Source organism: Homalodisca vitripennis, chromosome 6 (genome assembly GCF_021130785.1).
Source record: "Homalodisca vitripennis isolate AUS2020 chromosome 6, UT_GWSS_2.1, whole genome shotgun sequence".
In the NCBI taxonomy this organism is placed as follows: Eukaryota; Metazoa; Arthropoda; class Insecta; order Hemiptera; family Cicadellidae; genus Homalodisca; species Homalodisca vitripennis.
The window spans coordinates 14,118,570-14,134,642 of NC_060212.1; the positions used below are offsets into that span (position 1 = coordinate 14,118,570).

The following is a 16,073-nucleotide window of genomic DNA, read 5'->3' on the forward strand; positions in this document are numbered from 1 at the left end:
GTTCTATTGTTTGCTTGCTGAACTCGTTTTGCGTTTTTGAACTGTGTATATTAAAAATAAAGAAACATGTCTGTGATTTTATTGTCATGTTCAAAGTTAGAACCATGGGGAAAAGTTGTTTAACTACTATTTTAAATTTGATTTTTGTACTTAACCAAGTTTTAATTTCAATTTATTTCCCAGTAATTTAAGGATAGTAATGGGATCACAGTAAACTTCACTGTAATTATACTATTGTTATTTTATCCTGTAACTCGCATTGACCTTCTATAATTTAAAATTTACCGCCATAGTGCGTAATGTCAAAATCACTCGGAAATATGACTCATTTTGTCAAGATAGCAACTTTATAAGATATTAAATCTGTTACTACATATTTTGTAACGTTTTGTGTTAAACTATTATATATGTTGCCATACAAAATTTTAAAAACGTTTAAATAGTGCAATATTTAATATTTTTACAGCACTGAATATTTAAAGAGCTGCTAAAACTTTGTCGTGAATCATGATGTGGCCATTGTCCACAGTAGAAGGAGGTGCGCTGCTGTCGTTTCGCTTAGTTGCTTGTGGTTTCTGTGTTCTTGTTGAATAGTGATTGTGGAATTTATAAATTCGTAGTGTGGTATTTTATGTAAGTACTTATACCATAACTGGAAATTGTTTATTAATTATTTGAAGGTGTTGTTAGGGAATTCAACTTTTATCGTACTCTTAAGCTATAAAAGCATTAAAACCATAGGCTATGACCACAGAAAGGGGAGGTAAATCTTGATACAAAGATCGTAATTGGCGTATTCCTTTTTAATTCACATTGCAATAGGAGGAATATTTCTGTTTACTACATCAAAACAGTCAAAAATACCTTCCCCTGCAAATTTAATGTCTATTAAATTTAAAATGAATTACCATCTCCAAATTATTTAGTGAAATAAATTGTGGGAAAGTCAGCTGATGAATATGATGGATTGTGCTAGTTTATTTAATGACTACTTATTTGCACAGTGAATATCAAACACACTATATTATACTTAGCATATTTCATGTTAGTTACATACACTAGGCTATATGTAGGTAAAGAGATTTGTGTTTAGTCACTTTTGTTGTTATAATTGAGAGATATCTATATACTCAAATACTAAGTTGTTAGCCAAATTTAGATTTGTCAAAAACCTAAAACAGGTTGTTGTATTGTGAGTTGTGTGAATTTTAGTCAATAAGCCTCATTGAAATCAAATGAAACTTTCAAAGACACTAATATGTGACTAAACCTTTTAACTCTAGGCTAGGCCTTCTTTATTTTATGTTATCTAGGTCAGGAAATGGGTGAAGGTTATGCACTGACCAGTTTATATTCAGTAACCTATAAGTAACGGGTGGCATGTACCTTTTAGTGCTCCTGATTGCATCATGAAAAGTTTTAGAGAAATGCCAAGGTCAGGTGCACTTCTAAGAAGTAGCAATGTAATCGATTATAAACATCTAGGCCTATATTTCAAAAGTCGATTATAAATACTACATACTACGATAGCCTACTACATTCAAATGTATGGCGAATAATGGACTTGCTATCGATATTACCAAATGTGTTTTTAAAAGTGAAAATGAAGGAAAATTAAATGTAAGTAATAATTAAATAAGTTACCACCACATGTGAAAATATAATTAAGGAACAAAAAATACTCTTAGATGAAGATGTAAATAAAAAAAGAAATTTGTGTTTCGCTGAGCTGTAAAACTGAATAAATATGAAGTTTTCCTTAGTGTGTAAAAACATGCTTTTTGATGGTTCTAAATTTGGTTTCAGATCCATTCTAATAGTACCATAATGAATTTTTTCAGTATAAACATTCCAACTATAACATCCTTGTAAGGAAAACATGTAGCCTAATGAACTTATCGAAATAAGTATGGAAACAGTAGACTTATATGACTCGTATGTTATTGTAGAAAAGTATGTTTTTTAATGTGTGGTCAGGGCTTTTGATAATTAAGAATGGTTAGGGAGTAATTAAAAGATTGAAATTAGGCTAATGTTTACATTAACAGAAAGAAGCATGAAAGATGAGTTGGACGATACAGGTTAGAATTTTGTCCAGGTAATAAATGGAATACCAATACGTTAATTCTATTAATCATGAAACTTGGTATAACCATAACTATTTATGTATGGAAATTGTAATTTAATTTTATACTATATTTATTTATTTCACCGTTAATCATAGGCATAGTAAAAAATCTTATGAACCGATTGGCAACAGATAATACAAACATCATTGAGTTATCGCGGAGAACCATAAAGAAATTCAATTGTTGTTAAGTGCATTATTTTAACACAATTTAAAACTGGTATTTAATCAGAAAAATCACAGATTACCTAGCTGAATATGTGTACAGAAGGTAATATTCTCCGGATATCACCTGATTAGGTTCTTTATTTAAAGCAGTTAAAAGTTTATATCCAAGGATAAACTATACATACAGACGACAGCATTAAATAGGTTGTTTTGTATAACAGCCTAGTTATTTTATTCTTGTATGTAGCTGAGAATTGTTTCTGTGTCATTGTTATTTGTTCACATGTCCAATCATGGTAATTCAGCTACAAACCTGGGTAATTAATTGATAGGTATTACTGGGTCAAATCCAATTTGGTTTGTAATTTTAAATCCAAGCTTTCTAATACCAAGAGGTAAGGTTATAAATAACAAAACTAAGTAGACGTAGCAAACATGAATTGGTTTCGCAGTCAGCCATGGTAGGTTCAAACTTAGCTAACCTAAATACCTGTCATACATACGTGAGGACCAATCGGCCTACCTTAGAGCCAACTGCTGTATCTTTCTAACTTTACACCATAACTTTTTTTATATTTCACGTTTCCCTCATTATTGTGAATGATTATTTTATGCTGGTTGGCTTTCAGGTAGGCCAGTTGACGGGTAAAGTAAAATAAGCCGACCCGGTTTCTTATATTGATATTGACAAACGATATTACTTAATTATACCTATCGATATAATGAACCGATACTGATTTTAGAACAATAACTAACTTGTATCAACTTCAAACATTTTCATATAGTTAACGTGTTGTCTTTTATTTACAATAACATAGTCAAAAGCTTGTAGTGGACCGTGAAACGAAGTTTAAAAAGTGGCATATCAGCCAACCTGCGTGCAGGTAATCTATGTGAGTATTTGTACAGACGAGAAGTGCGGTTTTCTAGAGAGGATGCTTTCAACAATTTCTTGAAAGCGGTTAATCATTGCTACCCAGGATAAAACATAAATAGTTACACGTATTTCGTATTTTCTGTTATAAATGTTTGTTATTTGTTATCATTTCATTATTATTTATGAGTTTTCCTTTTACTAGTTCTAATTGTTCGTTGGAACGTTATAGCTCCTTCATTATTTATGAGATTGTCACTATATTTATTATATAAACTATTTCAATTCCAAATGTGATTGTTATTGTAACTACTTTATAAATATGTCGATATGATTGATATATATCGAGACTCGTATTCGATATATGAATATTAAGTATCGGATTATTCCAATCGATAGATAAAAACCGGGTCCGCTTATCGTACTCTACCCCAGTTGACTGCTGGATTGACTCAACTTCAATTTCTATCATAATTTATTAGAACATATTAAGTGTTTACATTTAACATTCTAACTGTTCAGAATGGTCAATTAATCAATACACTAAAAGTAGTAATGTATTATTACAACCTTGACACAGAAACGGATTAGCATCGAAACAACACACCATCCCTTAGTCATAAAACGTAGACTCTGAACATTCTTATTGCTCAGCAACGTCAACGATGGCTTTCAACTGGCAAAAATGTAATTTTATCAACTGCTTGGTAATAAAACATTATAGATTACACCCATTGCTGAATAAGAAGTCGTAAAAAACCATTTCCCAGGCAATCTCCTTGAATTACTTCACCTACACTAAAGTCTTATCACCTCTGATCACCACCAACTGCTTTATCATTGCTCTCTGATGTGTGCTGCCATCGTACAGCTGCTTTTGGAACCACTAACAGAAATATCTATTGACATTATTTCTATCCCCATTCATTGAATGGTTTAATGCCTAGGCATGCTATCTAGCAGTAGTATATGAAACGTTTTAAATGATCTCTTCATTGACAGACATTTAGCCATTTTTCATAATAATTCCTTCCAACTTGTGCTGCTACCTATCACAATTATTGGAAATCTTTATTACTTTCTAAAATTACTGTTTTATATACAATTATGCGTGTTAGACACATTTTTTGCACCAAATAGTTTTTGTTTGGATTTAGTTTATATATATATATATATATATATATATATATATATATACATATAGCTTATATAAGCTCAATCATTTTTCAAATAACATCGCATTATAGAAAATGTAATAACCTTTGCAACAATGTAAAAGTTTTGTTCGAATAAAGTTGTTAAAATAATAAAAATACATAAATGTTCTCCACTTTCAGAGCAGCTGAATCAGTTCATCCCGGTACCGCCAGAAGCACGTTGGTGAATAAACTTTTTCAAAATTCTTTAAAAGGTAACAACATGCAAAATAAACTTAAGTATGTTTTAAGTAAGTGACTTGTAGTTTTATACTTTATCACTATTTTGGTATTATCCAGGGGCCACTATTTTTGGAAGTGTTTTTCTTACCAGGGACCTAACCGTATAAATTACGTGTCATTTTGACGATTGGTTCTTGTTTTCTAACCCTCAAAAGGAAATGAAGTTGACGAGAAGGAGGCTGCACTTTTTCTATCTACTATTTGTTATTAGGCTATATAAGTAGGTAAGTACATATATACGTATTTAAATTAAGAAATATAATGAGCACGCATGTGATCTGAGCTTTAATTTAGATACTATCTTAAGGGATGTATTTCTCTTTTCTCAAGAAGTGCAGGATGGTGCCAAAGGCGCCACTGATGGTCAGGAGCATTTCTGATCTGTACTTTCCCGACCTCAGATCATGTGCCAGATCATACAACATGACCTGACATCAGAAAAGTAAGGTGATCTGGAACGTGATCTAAGGTTAGGAAAGTGCCTTTCAGAAATGACCCTGGCCATCAGTGCGGGCTTCGTGCCTCGCACTTCTGGTGTAAAAAGGAAAACATCCCTCGAGATAGTACCTAAATTAAAAGTTCAGATACGTGTGCTCGTAAAGGTTATCTTTAACTTAAGTCAGTAGTAACATATTTATGACAACCTAATCTAAACCTTCTCATATCTAATAACAAATAGTAGAGAGGGACAGAACGACCTTCTTGCCAACATCTTTTCCTTTTCAGATGCAAAAAAAAACAAGAACCGATTGTCATAATGACATTTTATTTTCACAGTAAGTTAAGTCAAATAAAGTCTGTTCTTTCTAATAATTTAGGTTTTTTTAGATCCCCGGTAAGAAAAACGCTTCCAAAAATAGTGACCTCTGGATAATACAAAAGTACCCTTATATTATACTGTAGTAAGTATAGTTGAAGTGGGTGCAGGAAGCAAAACAATTTTAACTATTTATGGTACAAAGAAATTAAAAATTGTGAAAATTCAATAACTGCTATAGATTTGTTTAAGGCTTTTTTTTTATAATTTTAAAAAGTGAAAGATTACATTCCTGGCATGTATGCCTCATCAAAGCTCATCCGAATTGTTTTCAGAATTATGTACCATATTCAGAATTGTAATAACTCTTTAAAGTATAGGCTCTTAAAACACTATAACAAGAAAACCTGCTAACATATTTATTTTGGGTATATATACTAATATATTACATACATTTTGTATTGGGCAAGAACATAGTTCTTTATTAGGATAAATATTTTGAAGTGATTTGAACACAAACAATTGATCATGTAAGGGAAACATCACAAGCAAATGAGGCTGTTAGAGCCAGGAGTAATGAACACGTACGTGACTTATTCATTTAATCAGAAGATAAGCTTCAAACATGAATTACTGGAAAACCCCAAGTATCTTATTGTCAGTTTGTATTGTCTTAGCATGGTAAATTGAACTTTTGCAAATAAGCATGATGCATACATCTCTAAGTTTAGTCTATTTTAAAACAATGTTTCAGAATCCTAAAAAAAACGTAAATTTTAATTACCATCATTTTAAATTTATGTGGTCTGTATTTTAAACAGTTTGTCTTCCTTGCAACAAAAAAACCTAAGGTCTTGAGTTGAAAGTGTTGGCGACCAGAGTTTTGGTGGTGTAATTTTGTTCTTAAGAAAAATATCTCTTAATATAATTAAATTAAAATATTAAATACAGATTACTAATCAAAATTACAGCTGTGTCGTTTAAATTTAATATATGTTTAAATGGTCCACAGGTGTATATAATAGTTTATTATTTATTTCAGAGGTTAATGTACATTGATGATGGTTGAATACTGAAATAAGTGTATGGCAATAAAAACATTTTTTTAAAAAGGTTTTAGTTGACTTTTCATTATACTCCTAATATAAATATATACACAAACATAATTTTCGGGCCTTCAACAAACCCTCATATTTTCGTGCATTGTTAGAAACTTCTTATTTACAAACTGTAAAATTCTCAGCACTTACTAAAATATGAACATTTAGTGATGAAAACAAGTACAACTTACAAATGTATATGGACAGTGGGCTAAGCCTTGTGTATAAATCAATCCATCCAGATAATTACAAATATTCCAAATGCAATAAATATACAGAGTATATATATGTATGTATGCGTTATATAAAATTAACCAATCTTCACTAACTTTTTATGGCTAATCCCTTAAATATCAAATTTTGGTGTGTACATTCATAAACTTGCAGTGAATATGTATATATATTAAACTTGGTCATAAAATAAGGATATCTAACTACAATCATAAAATTATAAAAAACATTATCCTCATAATAGTACTTTATCTTCAAATACAAATGAGGAAAACAAATAATGTCAAGTAATGAGCCGTGAATCATAACCATAAAGTAGTAAAGTGTACGAAGAAGAGAATGGATCAGTCATAAACCACTACACTATTATACACTATATATAGGAAGGCATGGATTTCCTTGAACAATTACATTATGTTTGAGTGTAACGGTTAGGTCAACTACCAATAACCTAAAACTGAGAATTGATGTAATATAATGTTTTTAATGTGTAAATGACCAATGTGGAAACCTATTTCATCAGCAAGTTAACTGATAAGACATGTATTGTTATAAAATGCAATAATAAACATTTCCAATTAACTGCAATCTTCAATTTACAATTAGCATCTTTGGAAGGGACTGTAGGAGCGGGTAACACCAAATATATGAACTTTATTTGTATTGTTAATTGCAAATACAAATACAAAATCACGTTATTTCAAAATACATTGAGTATTGAAATGGTGTCAAGGTCATTTAAACAAAACAAAATTGTTTGAGTAATGGTTCATTGTCTTCTTTTATGGAACTCAGCCACTGAATAGAAGGGATTACTGATTAACCAATCAGTAAGGGCATTCTTCAATCTTCCTCTGGAAAGATGTCTTATTTCCTCTAGTAGCAGGTTATGCAGCTTCATGCTAATGTAAGAGGGTTTCTTCTCGTATTAGGAAAGGTGGTGAGCTGGGAGATGGTATCTTGTGCTATATCGGATGTTGTAATCATGAAGATCTCTACCTTGTGCCAAAGATTGTCCATCAGCATATATTATAACTTCTTTTATGTAGAAGTTTACTGCAGTCATTATCTTCACACCTATAAATGCTTTTCTACAACTTTCTCTGAAGCCTAGGCTCTTGAGCCCTCTTTTACAACACCAATACCGTGAAGATTACTTGCTGAGGTTCCCCCCCACACCACTAGACCATCTTAAGCTACTTTTGTAGTAGTTTTATTACTTATTTATTTTATTCGCTTATCACATAAAGTGAAGAGTTAAGTTTTGGAATGCGACTATCAATATGCTGTGACCAGGAGAGGCTCTCATCAACAATGACTCCCAGAAACTTTACTTGGGCTTTTCTGTCCACTTCAGGAATCGCTAGGATTTCTCCTCATCTTCTCCCAAAAGTTAGTTGGTTTGGCTTCTCTGTGTTAACTACAATGTCACTTGAGTGGCAATGCTGATAGGCCATGCTTAATGATGTATAACATTTAATATCAAGGTTATCAGTCTTTTTCACTCTCAATAAGAAGATGGTGGTCAGCATACATCAAAGTTGTGCAGAAAGTTTCAAGGTATTCAGATAAGTCATTTGTAAACAGTAGAAAAATTACTGGTCCCAATACTGACTCCTGAGGTACTCCTCGCTTTACGGGAAGAGATCTTGATCTGGTAACTTCAGTAGCCCCATTTCTTTTCACAAACAAAGCTTTTGATTGTCTGGGACATGATCTCATACTGTACAAGTCAGAAAAGTTGGGAATCAAAGACACAGCTAAAATGTGGTTCAAAAGCTGTCTAGAAAACTGGAGGCAAATTGTTGTGATAAAACAAACAAGAAATGGTTTGCAATTTCCTTCTGTATCTTGTTTACTGAAAACAGTGTAGAAGTTAAATCATAATTACTATAAATCTTATTTTTAGTTAATTTTCAGACACTATTTGTTTAGTGAGTTAAATTCTCAATGATTGAATGAAACTGTATGAAGTCTTTATGTAAATGAGTTTATCAGTAGGGCACATTGGAATGGCAAATATTGTGACAACTTCTATATGTGGCTAATGTAAACATGGTACAGACAGATTTATAAACAAAAAGTGTCAAAAGGCCAAGTTAAAACGAGAGCTTAACCCGATCAATCAACCGACCAAAAATATTTATTTACATAACTGTTACAACAAGTGAACATTTGTTAACCTTTTTCACAAAGTTGTTCCTTTTGTTTTGCCCTGTTTTGCAACTCTTGAGTCACTTTGCACTTTGGTCAAACATGACATCTCGAGAACAATAAGTAAGGAAATTTGTTCAAGATTAGATTTGTTGCCAACTACAGATTGGTGGCACCTAGTGTTCACTGCTTGACTATACAATGTTCTTTTATTTATTTATAAAAAAAAAGATATAAAAACGGAGTTTGCTGTAAACGCTTACTTTCTTAGGGGAAATCGTTTACACTGTCAACACGCCTTTTCCTCCGCACCCCAAACTTTAAAAATATTAAATTAAGAAGGGTAAAAAGAAATCTTGGTGAAAACAAACACTTTTTCTTTTAATCTCCTTTAATTTGCAACATGGTGTACTTTTGCTGTTTTAATATTTTTAAAGTTTGAATAAGCATTGAAGGTTCCAGCTTTTTATGAAGGCACTATCAAATGTAGTTTGAATTCAATGAAAGTGTTATCTTATTAAATTAAAGATAGCTTTGATTCTGTGCCAGGATTTTCAGTGGGAAATAGTGAAAAATGTGTCCTTTTTTTGTTCTCTTAGGCCAAGAAGCTTATAAATTGCACTTAGTCCTGTAAGAACCTTTGCACTGCTTCCGGAGTGATAGGATATTCAGGATGGGTAAGGTTAGGGAGTAGGGGCCGCCTTCTATCGAGATCCATGAGGAAGAATTAGGGCACTACATCTCAAAGTCATCCCGGAAGAAGGGGAGGCCAGCTCTGAACCAGCCTCTCCAGTCAAAGTAGGCAGGGGTGGCACACCCTTGTTGAGGTTAACAAGAACCTCTGAGATTAGGGAACAAACCCCACCAACTCCAACAGTCATCTTCCACAGTAGACTAGACCTATCGAATTGCCTATGAACCCCAGAATCTCAACATTTGCGGTTAGTGATGTGCCGCTACTGGACATCCATAAGGTTGCCCAGATTAAAGTGACACATCGGTTTTTGCTGTGCCCAGTGGTGGGTTCAACTGGAAGGTATAAACCAGCCAGAAGTGATCCCTTGGAAGGAACTTTTTCAAAAGAAAGTAATTTTGCTGTAAATAGATTAGAGTTCACTTAATGCAATTAAAGTCGCTGTCTTTTATATGGCAATGTTTTCTTCATATTAAAGTGTACCAACTCTTATTAACTTAAATTATATTAATCTTTATGCACTGAGCAGAATACATTAGTTGGATTTACATGTTAACTGACCTGGATATCTCCAATTCTTTGATGGGTGTCAAATCAAATGAATTCCTTAGTTAGGTTTGTGAATTCTCTTTATTTTATTAATATTCTAAAATTAAAATATGCGGTATTTGTTGATTCCTTCATTTTCCAACAAACAATATTAATACTAGTATTTAATATAACCTGTTGACACATCAGCCATTTTTCTTGCTTAAGAAAACATATTCGTTAAAGAGTGATTGTGACTACTGAAAAAACAAATTAATTACAAAATGAAAATGCTCAAATTTTCATGAACAATTCCAAATCCGATACACTACAATGTTGTACCTACAATGGGTATTAAATCTACATGGGTTTTTACCAACCACGTATGTCATGCATATTAACCATCTGTGACTGGAAGGGTTAAAGATACCCAGCAAGGATCGCTTCTGGCTGGTTTATACCTTCCAGTTGAACCTACCATGGAGCTCAGCAAAATCCAATGTGTCGCTTAAATCTGGACAACTTTATGGATGTCCAGGAGTGGCACATCACTAACTGAAAATGTCGTGATTCTAGGGTGCAAGGGTAATTCAAAAGGTCTAATCCACTGCAGGAGATGACTGTTGGAGTTTGGTGGAGTTCGTTCCCTAACTGTCAAGAGGTTCTTGCTAGCTTCAACAAGGGTGTTCCACCTCCTGCCTGCTTTGACTGGAGAGGCTGGTTCAGAGCTGGCCTCCCCTTCTTCCAGGGGACATGACTTTGAGATTACCCTAATTCTTCCTCATGGATCTTGCTAGAAGGCGGCCCCTACCCCCTAACCTTACCCGTCCTGAATATCCTGTCACTCTGGAAGCAGCAGCCACTAAGGTTCTTATAAGACTAAGTGCAATTTATAAGCTTCTTGTCCTAAGAGAACAAAAAAAAAAACAAGAAAAGTTTAAAGATATTTTGTAAAACCCTTTCCATTAAAATTCAACTAATGTTAGTGCCGACTATTTTATAATTCTTAAATAATTTTTTTTTAACTGATGGCACTTTTTGCTTGAATAATGCCCAAAGAGCAGTGTAACAATTGCCTATCTCAATTACATGTAAATTTTAATTCATAAACAATACAGAATTGGGTACAGTATTCAAGCTAAACATGAAGTTTTTAACAGGATTTGAGTAAATCTGAGTAGTATCTTTCAGATTGAAGATCAAAGATGGCCAACCGCGGCGGGGCGCAGAGGCCAAACGGGACTCCTCAGGGGAAGATTTGTCAGTTCAAGTTGGTGCTACTGGGGGAGTCGGCTGTTGGCAAGTCAAGTCTTGTGCTGAGGTTCGTCAAGGGCCAATTCCACGAGTATCAAGAAAGTACAATAGGAGGTAAGCAAATTGATGTGGAAAGGTTGTTTCCTTTTTCTTTTATATTTCGTCAAGAAACTTTAAAAATGAGAGTTGATACAATCTGAGGTTGGGAGTTATAGAAAGGTTTTCTAGACAAGGTCGACCTTGAACCTTACTATTTCATGATATTAATTTTATTTTAAATTATTCATCCATCGGTACAGGCGCTTGTTAAGGACTTGTTATGTAATGACAAAAACTTTTATGTACTACTTTAACTCAGTCTGACTAGTTTACTGACATGTTGGATCGGGGCCAACATTAACTCCGGGGCCAACAGGCTGTTCCCCCACCATCACTACTACGCCACAAACGGTGGCAGACTTGTCGCAACGACCATATGTGCCGCACTTGCTTGTGAATTCATGTCATGGCTTTGGTAATATTTTGTTTCATTAGTGACTGAATGAGTAAACTAATGTTTATTATTTGTCTTAACATGGAAGCAATTTATCATTTTACAGTGATGTACCGGTAAAATACTTAATACCGTGTGGAAGCAATACCAGTATTCCATTGAATGTGCCATGAAAGTGTTGTGTTCCAGGCTGCAATTCCAATTATGACTGAAAAAAACTGAAGTTGTTATTCTGATTTCCAATAAGTAATGATTTAAAGACAATATGGATTAGATTATTTATCAAAATTAATTTTGAGCCTAATAAAAGTTATGTAGTTTGTGAAGATCATTTTCCCCATTACGAGATATAGTTAGAGAAGAATAGTTATTACCGGTAAAATGGTAGATCAAAAATTGAGAAATGGATCTTTTTTACATTATTTAAAAATCAACCCAGTTCCACGTTAGACTACAAAAAATAGAAAACACATTAAAAAAAGAAAATTCAAAATCGACTTTAAACAGTATAAAATGTATATTTTTGTAATTTGAGTAAAAATCTAGACAACATTTAAAATCAAAAGCTTGTGTATTTATTTATTTATAATTTTATGGCCTACATTGGACCACTTTAGTCACTTTATATTTTCTAGTCTTTCTTCTTTTATCCACCCAATATTTCTTCATCCTTTCCGAGCGTAATTTCCTTTCCTCCTCCGGAACCACTCTTCCTATTCGTTGTTTCTTTTCAGCTGTAGTGTAGAGTATTTGTCATTCAATATCTTCAATGTGTTTGTCTTGTGTTTTAAATCCTCTACTGTAATTTATAACTCTCTCATATCTTCTTTTAATTCTGTGATCCATTTAATGTCACTTTTACTATACCACAGTTTTTCTACTATTTTCCTGCTAATTCTATTTTCAGGTGTTCTTAACAAATGCCCCAGGAATGATATTCGTTTCTTTTTAATTATACTTGTAATGGGTTCTATATTTTTTGTAGACTGTTTCATTGGAAGCTAGTCTCCATCTTAAGAACCTTATCTATTGCAATAGTATTTGTTGTTTTAAATATTGTTTCACTTGCGTATGTAATTTGTGGCAGAGCAACTGTTTTGTAGTGTCTTAATTTTGTATTTATTGAAAGACATTTTTTATTATACGTATTCTTAGTAACATGTTTAATCTTAGTTAGTTTGTCTATTTTACTTTGCCAAGATGGTTTTTCATTCAGGTTATAAGTGATTACTTCTCCTAAGTATTTAAATTTCTGCACAATTTTTATATTGTGGTTGTCCAACCTTATTTTATTTGCAAGTGGAGGCTGCGTTAATAAAACTTCTGTTTTTTCAAACGATATCTTTAAACCAATTTTCTGAGCTATATCTTGTAAAGATTTAGTTTGCTGTTTTGTTTCCTGAATGTCATTGGCCAAAAGAGCTAAGTCATCAGCAAACCCCAGACAGTTCAGATTAATGTTGTCACTTTGATATCCAATCTTTGTTTTTTTTGTTATTTCTTTCCCATTCCCTCATGACGTACTCTAATGCACAGTTAAAAAGAAGCGGTGATAATCCATCACCTTGTCTTAAGCCAGTCTTTATCTGAAATGGTTCTGAAAGTTCTCCTCTAAACTTTATTTTAGACTTTGTATTAGTTAATGTTAGTTCTATTAATTTAATTAATTTGGGGTGAAGTCCAAAATGTCTCAGTATTTTTAATAGTGATATTCTATGAATGGAATCATAGGCTTTCTTGAAATCAACAAATGTTATCGAGAGTTGTTTATTTTGTTTTGTATAATATGCCATAATTAACTTTAGTGTAATTATTTGCCCTGTACAACTTCTCCAAGGCCTGAATCCTCCTTGGTATTCTCCAAGTTCTTGATCTAGTTGGTCCTTAATCCTGTTGTAGGGAATCTTTGAAAAAATCTTATAAGTACAATCGAGGAGTGATATACCTTCATTTTTTACTACAAAAAGCTTGTGTATATTGTAGTAAAAAATGAAAATTGTATAGCCAGCCTTTTGTAAAATCGACACATTTATAGAGGGGTCCTTCTAAAGTAACTTTGTCAGTTTGCATTAATGCACTTTTGCAAGTTAATATTTATTTGAAGGATGTTGACATTACAAACAATATGTGTAGCCATGGACAGTATATTACATGAAATGTTAAGAAAACCCCTCCAGTTTGTAGGTTTGCAGCTCAGAAATAGAGGAGTTTTACGGTTGTCTAAAAAAACCTATACCTGAAATAGTGGGTATTTTCATTGAAATTTTAAAATAATTTACGTGTGTTATAGAAGTACACTAAGAAGGTTTCCTCAAAAAGAAGTCTCAGAAAGAAAATTATTGTATATAGAGATTAATTAGAAATGCAAGCTATAAATATGCAAGCATATCCGTCATTGTTTGAATATATTGACATCTAATTTGTTTGCGTGTATTACTGGGGCAATTAATGAACCAGTTTGTTTACGTCTGTGTGTGTTTGTTCTGTGATTTTCTCCTAGCCATCATGGTTACCATAAATTCGATGTAAAAATGTTTACTAACACTTCACCCAACTCGATGTTGCCAATATAGAAATTAAGCTTCATGTAAAATTTATGGTCTATAGACCATAAATTATACAAATATAAATTATATTTAAAAAATTATATTAAATTATTATTATATTATTTTATTATTATAGGTCAGTCATTCTCAAAAGACTGTACAGATAGACAGACGAAGAGACACTAGAGAAATTTTGTCAGACTCCCTGAGTAGTAAGCTTTGCTAACACTCAATCAATAATTTGTACATACAGTTAATCTGATTCCACATTGAAAATGTCTCTCAGAATTTAGAGATCAAAATAGACTCTTGTTCCATAAATTTGTTCAGCTTACGTTATTTAAGAGCCTTTAAAATTTTAAAAATTTTAAAAATCATGGTAGGTATTATATGTCATCAAATCCTACTTTATTACTTAAGGGTTCTTTAAGGTCTACATTAGTATTGAACCTACAGGATCATGAAACTAAGCAATCTTTTTTTCTAGGCTCCTTGAACCTCAAAACTTTCATTCTCAAAAATGTACTTTTTACTTTAAAAAAATATATACATATAAGCAATGAAAATTGTTTTTTTCTAAAATACTCACAAGCAAGTGAGATTATAATTATGATTCAATTTTAATGTTGTCAGCAGTACACAATATTGTACGCTTGAAAAACGTTTCTTCCATAAACATCATCAAAAATTCACAGATAAGTTTTATTAAGTGTTTGGTACCCGCTTATTGCAAGATAACCGATTTAAGCAATGTCTAACAAAAAGTAACAAATATGATTCATACAAAATAAATAATAAACATTATTGAGAAACAACTTAGCAAATCAAGAAGTTTGATTTTAACTTTAAATTATCATAAAAATTGCTATCACATTTTTTTAGTTATCAATCCTTTCTACAGAAAGCTACTTAACTAATACTTATATGTAATACAATAGTATAATGTTGTAAATAAATAGTCAGAGATTAATAATCAAGTTAATGTTTATTAATTAGCAAATATACACATTAAGCACACCGACAATGTAACACGTGGAAGACGTACGGAAAAGAATAATAATATTTATCTATAACAGCTGTTGTAAAAGTTGGCGCATGCGCACGTTGATTTCTTTGCTGTCGTAGTGTGTGTCTGTGTGAACCACCAATACACGCGGGTATTGTCAATTATTTATAACACACCCTCCTCAATATCTGCGTGGATCGGTTACTTCAGACCCAAGGTCCCACAATGTTGCCAGTGTTTGATTGATGGTAGTGATTTTCGTGAAAATATCGGCTACCATTTCGTCCGTCGGTATATGTTCCACCTTGATCTGTCCTTCTTGCACTTTCTCTCGGATGAAGTGATGACGAATGTCTATATGTTTTGTCCCGGGGGTGAAACATAGCATTTTCTGACATCATTTTGGCACTCTGATTGTCGCAAAGAATTGTGCCGTCGATTGACTCCGTTGCTCCCAATTCAACCAATAGACGATTCAGGAATATTGATTCCTTTGCAGCCTCGCCCAGAGCCATGTATTCGGCTTCGGCAGTTGATTGTGCCACTGTTTTTTGCTTTCTGGCTTGCCAGCTTATGGCTGCGCCGCCCAACAAGAAGGTGTATCCTGTGTATGACCTTCTGTCCAGTGTACATGCACCCCAATTTGCATCAGCGTAGCCTGTCAATTTTCCGATATTTCCATCAAAATGCAGGGAATGATT

At 32.9% G+C, this 16,073-nt stretch overlaps 1 protein-coding gene across 4 annotated transcripts in view; it reads left to right on the plus strand.

The window, feature by feature from the left end:
- Window positions 1–493: 493 nt before the first annotated feature.
- Window positions 494–16,073, plus strand: part of LOC124364120 (ras-related protein Rab-5C) — a 31,322-nt gene continuing 15,742 nt past the window's right edge. The window contains exons 1-3 of one of the 4 annotated variants that reach the window (XM_046819326.1): window positions 494–633; window positions 4,508–4,581; window positions 11,255–11,441. In XM_046819326.1, the coding sequence (XP_046675282.1) occupies window positions 11,279–11,441 (163 nt within the window). In that variant the 5' untranslated portion in view covers window positions 494–633; window positions 4,508–4,581; window positions 11,255–11,278. The remainder of the gene's footprint in view (window positions 634–4,507; window positions 4,582–11,254; window positions 11,442–16,073) is intronic. The other 3 variants (XM_046819325.1, XM_046819328.1, XM_046819327.1) reach the window with 3 other exon arrangements.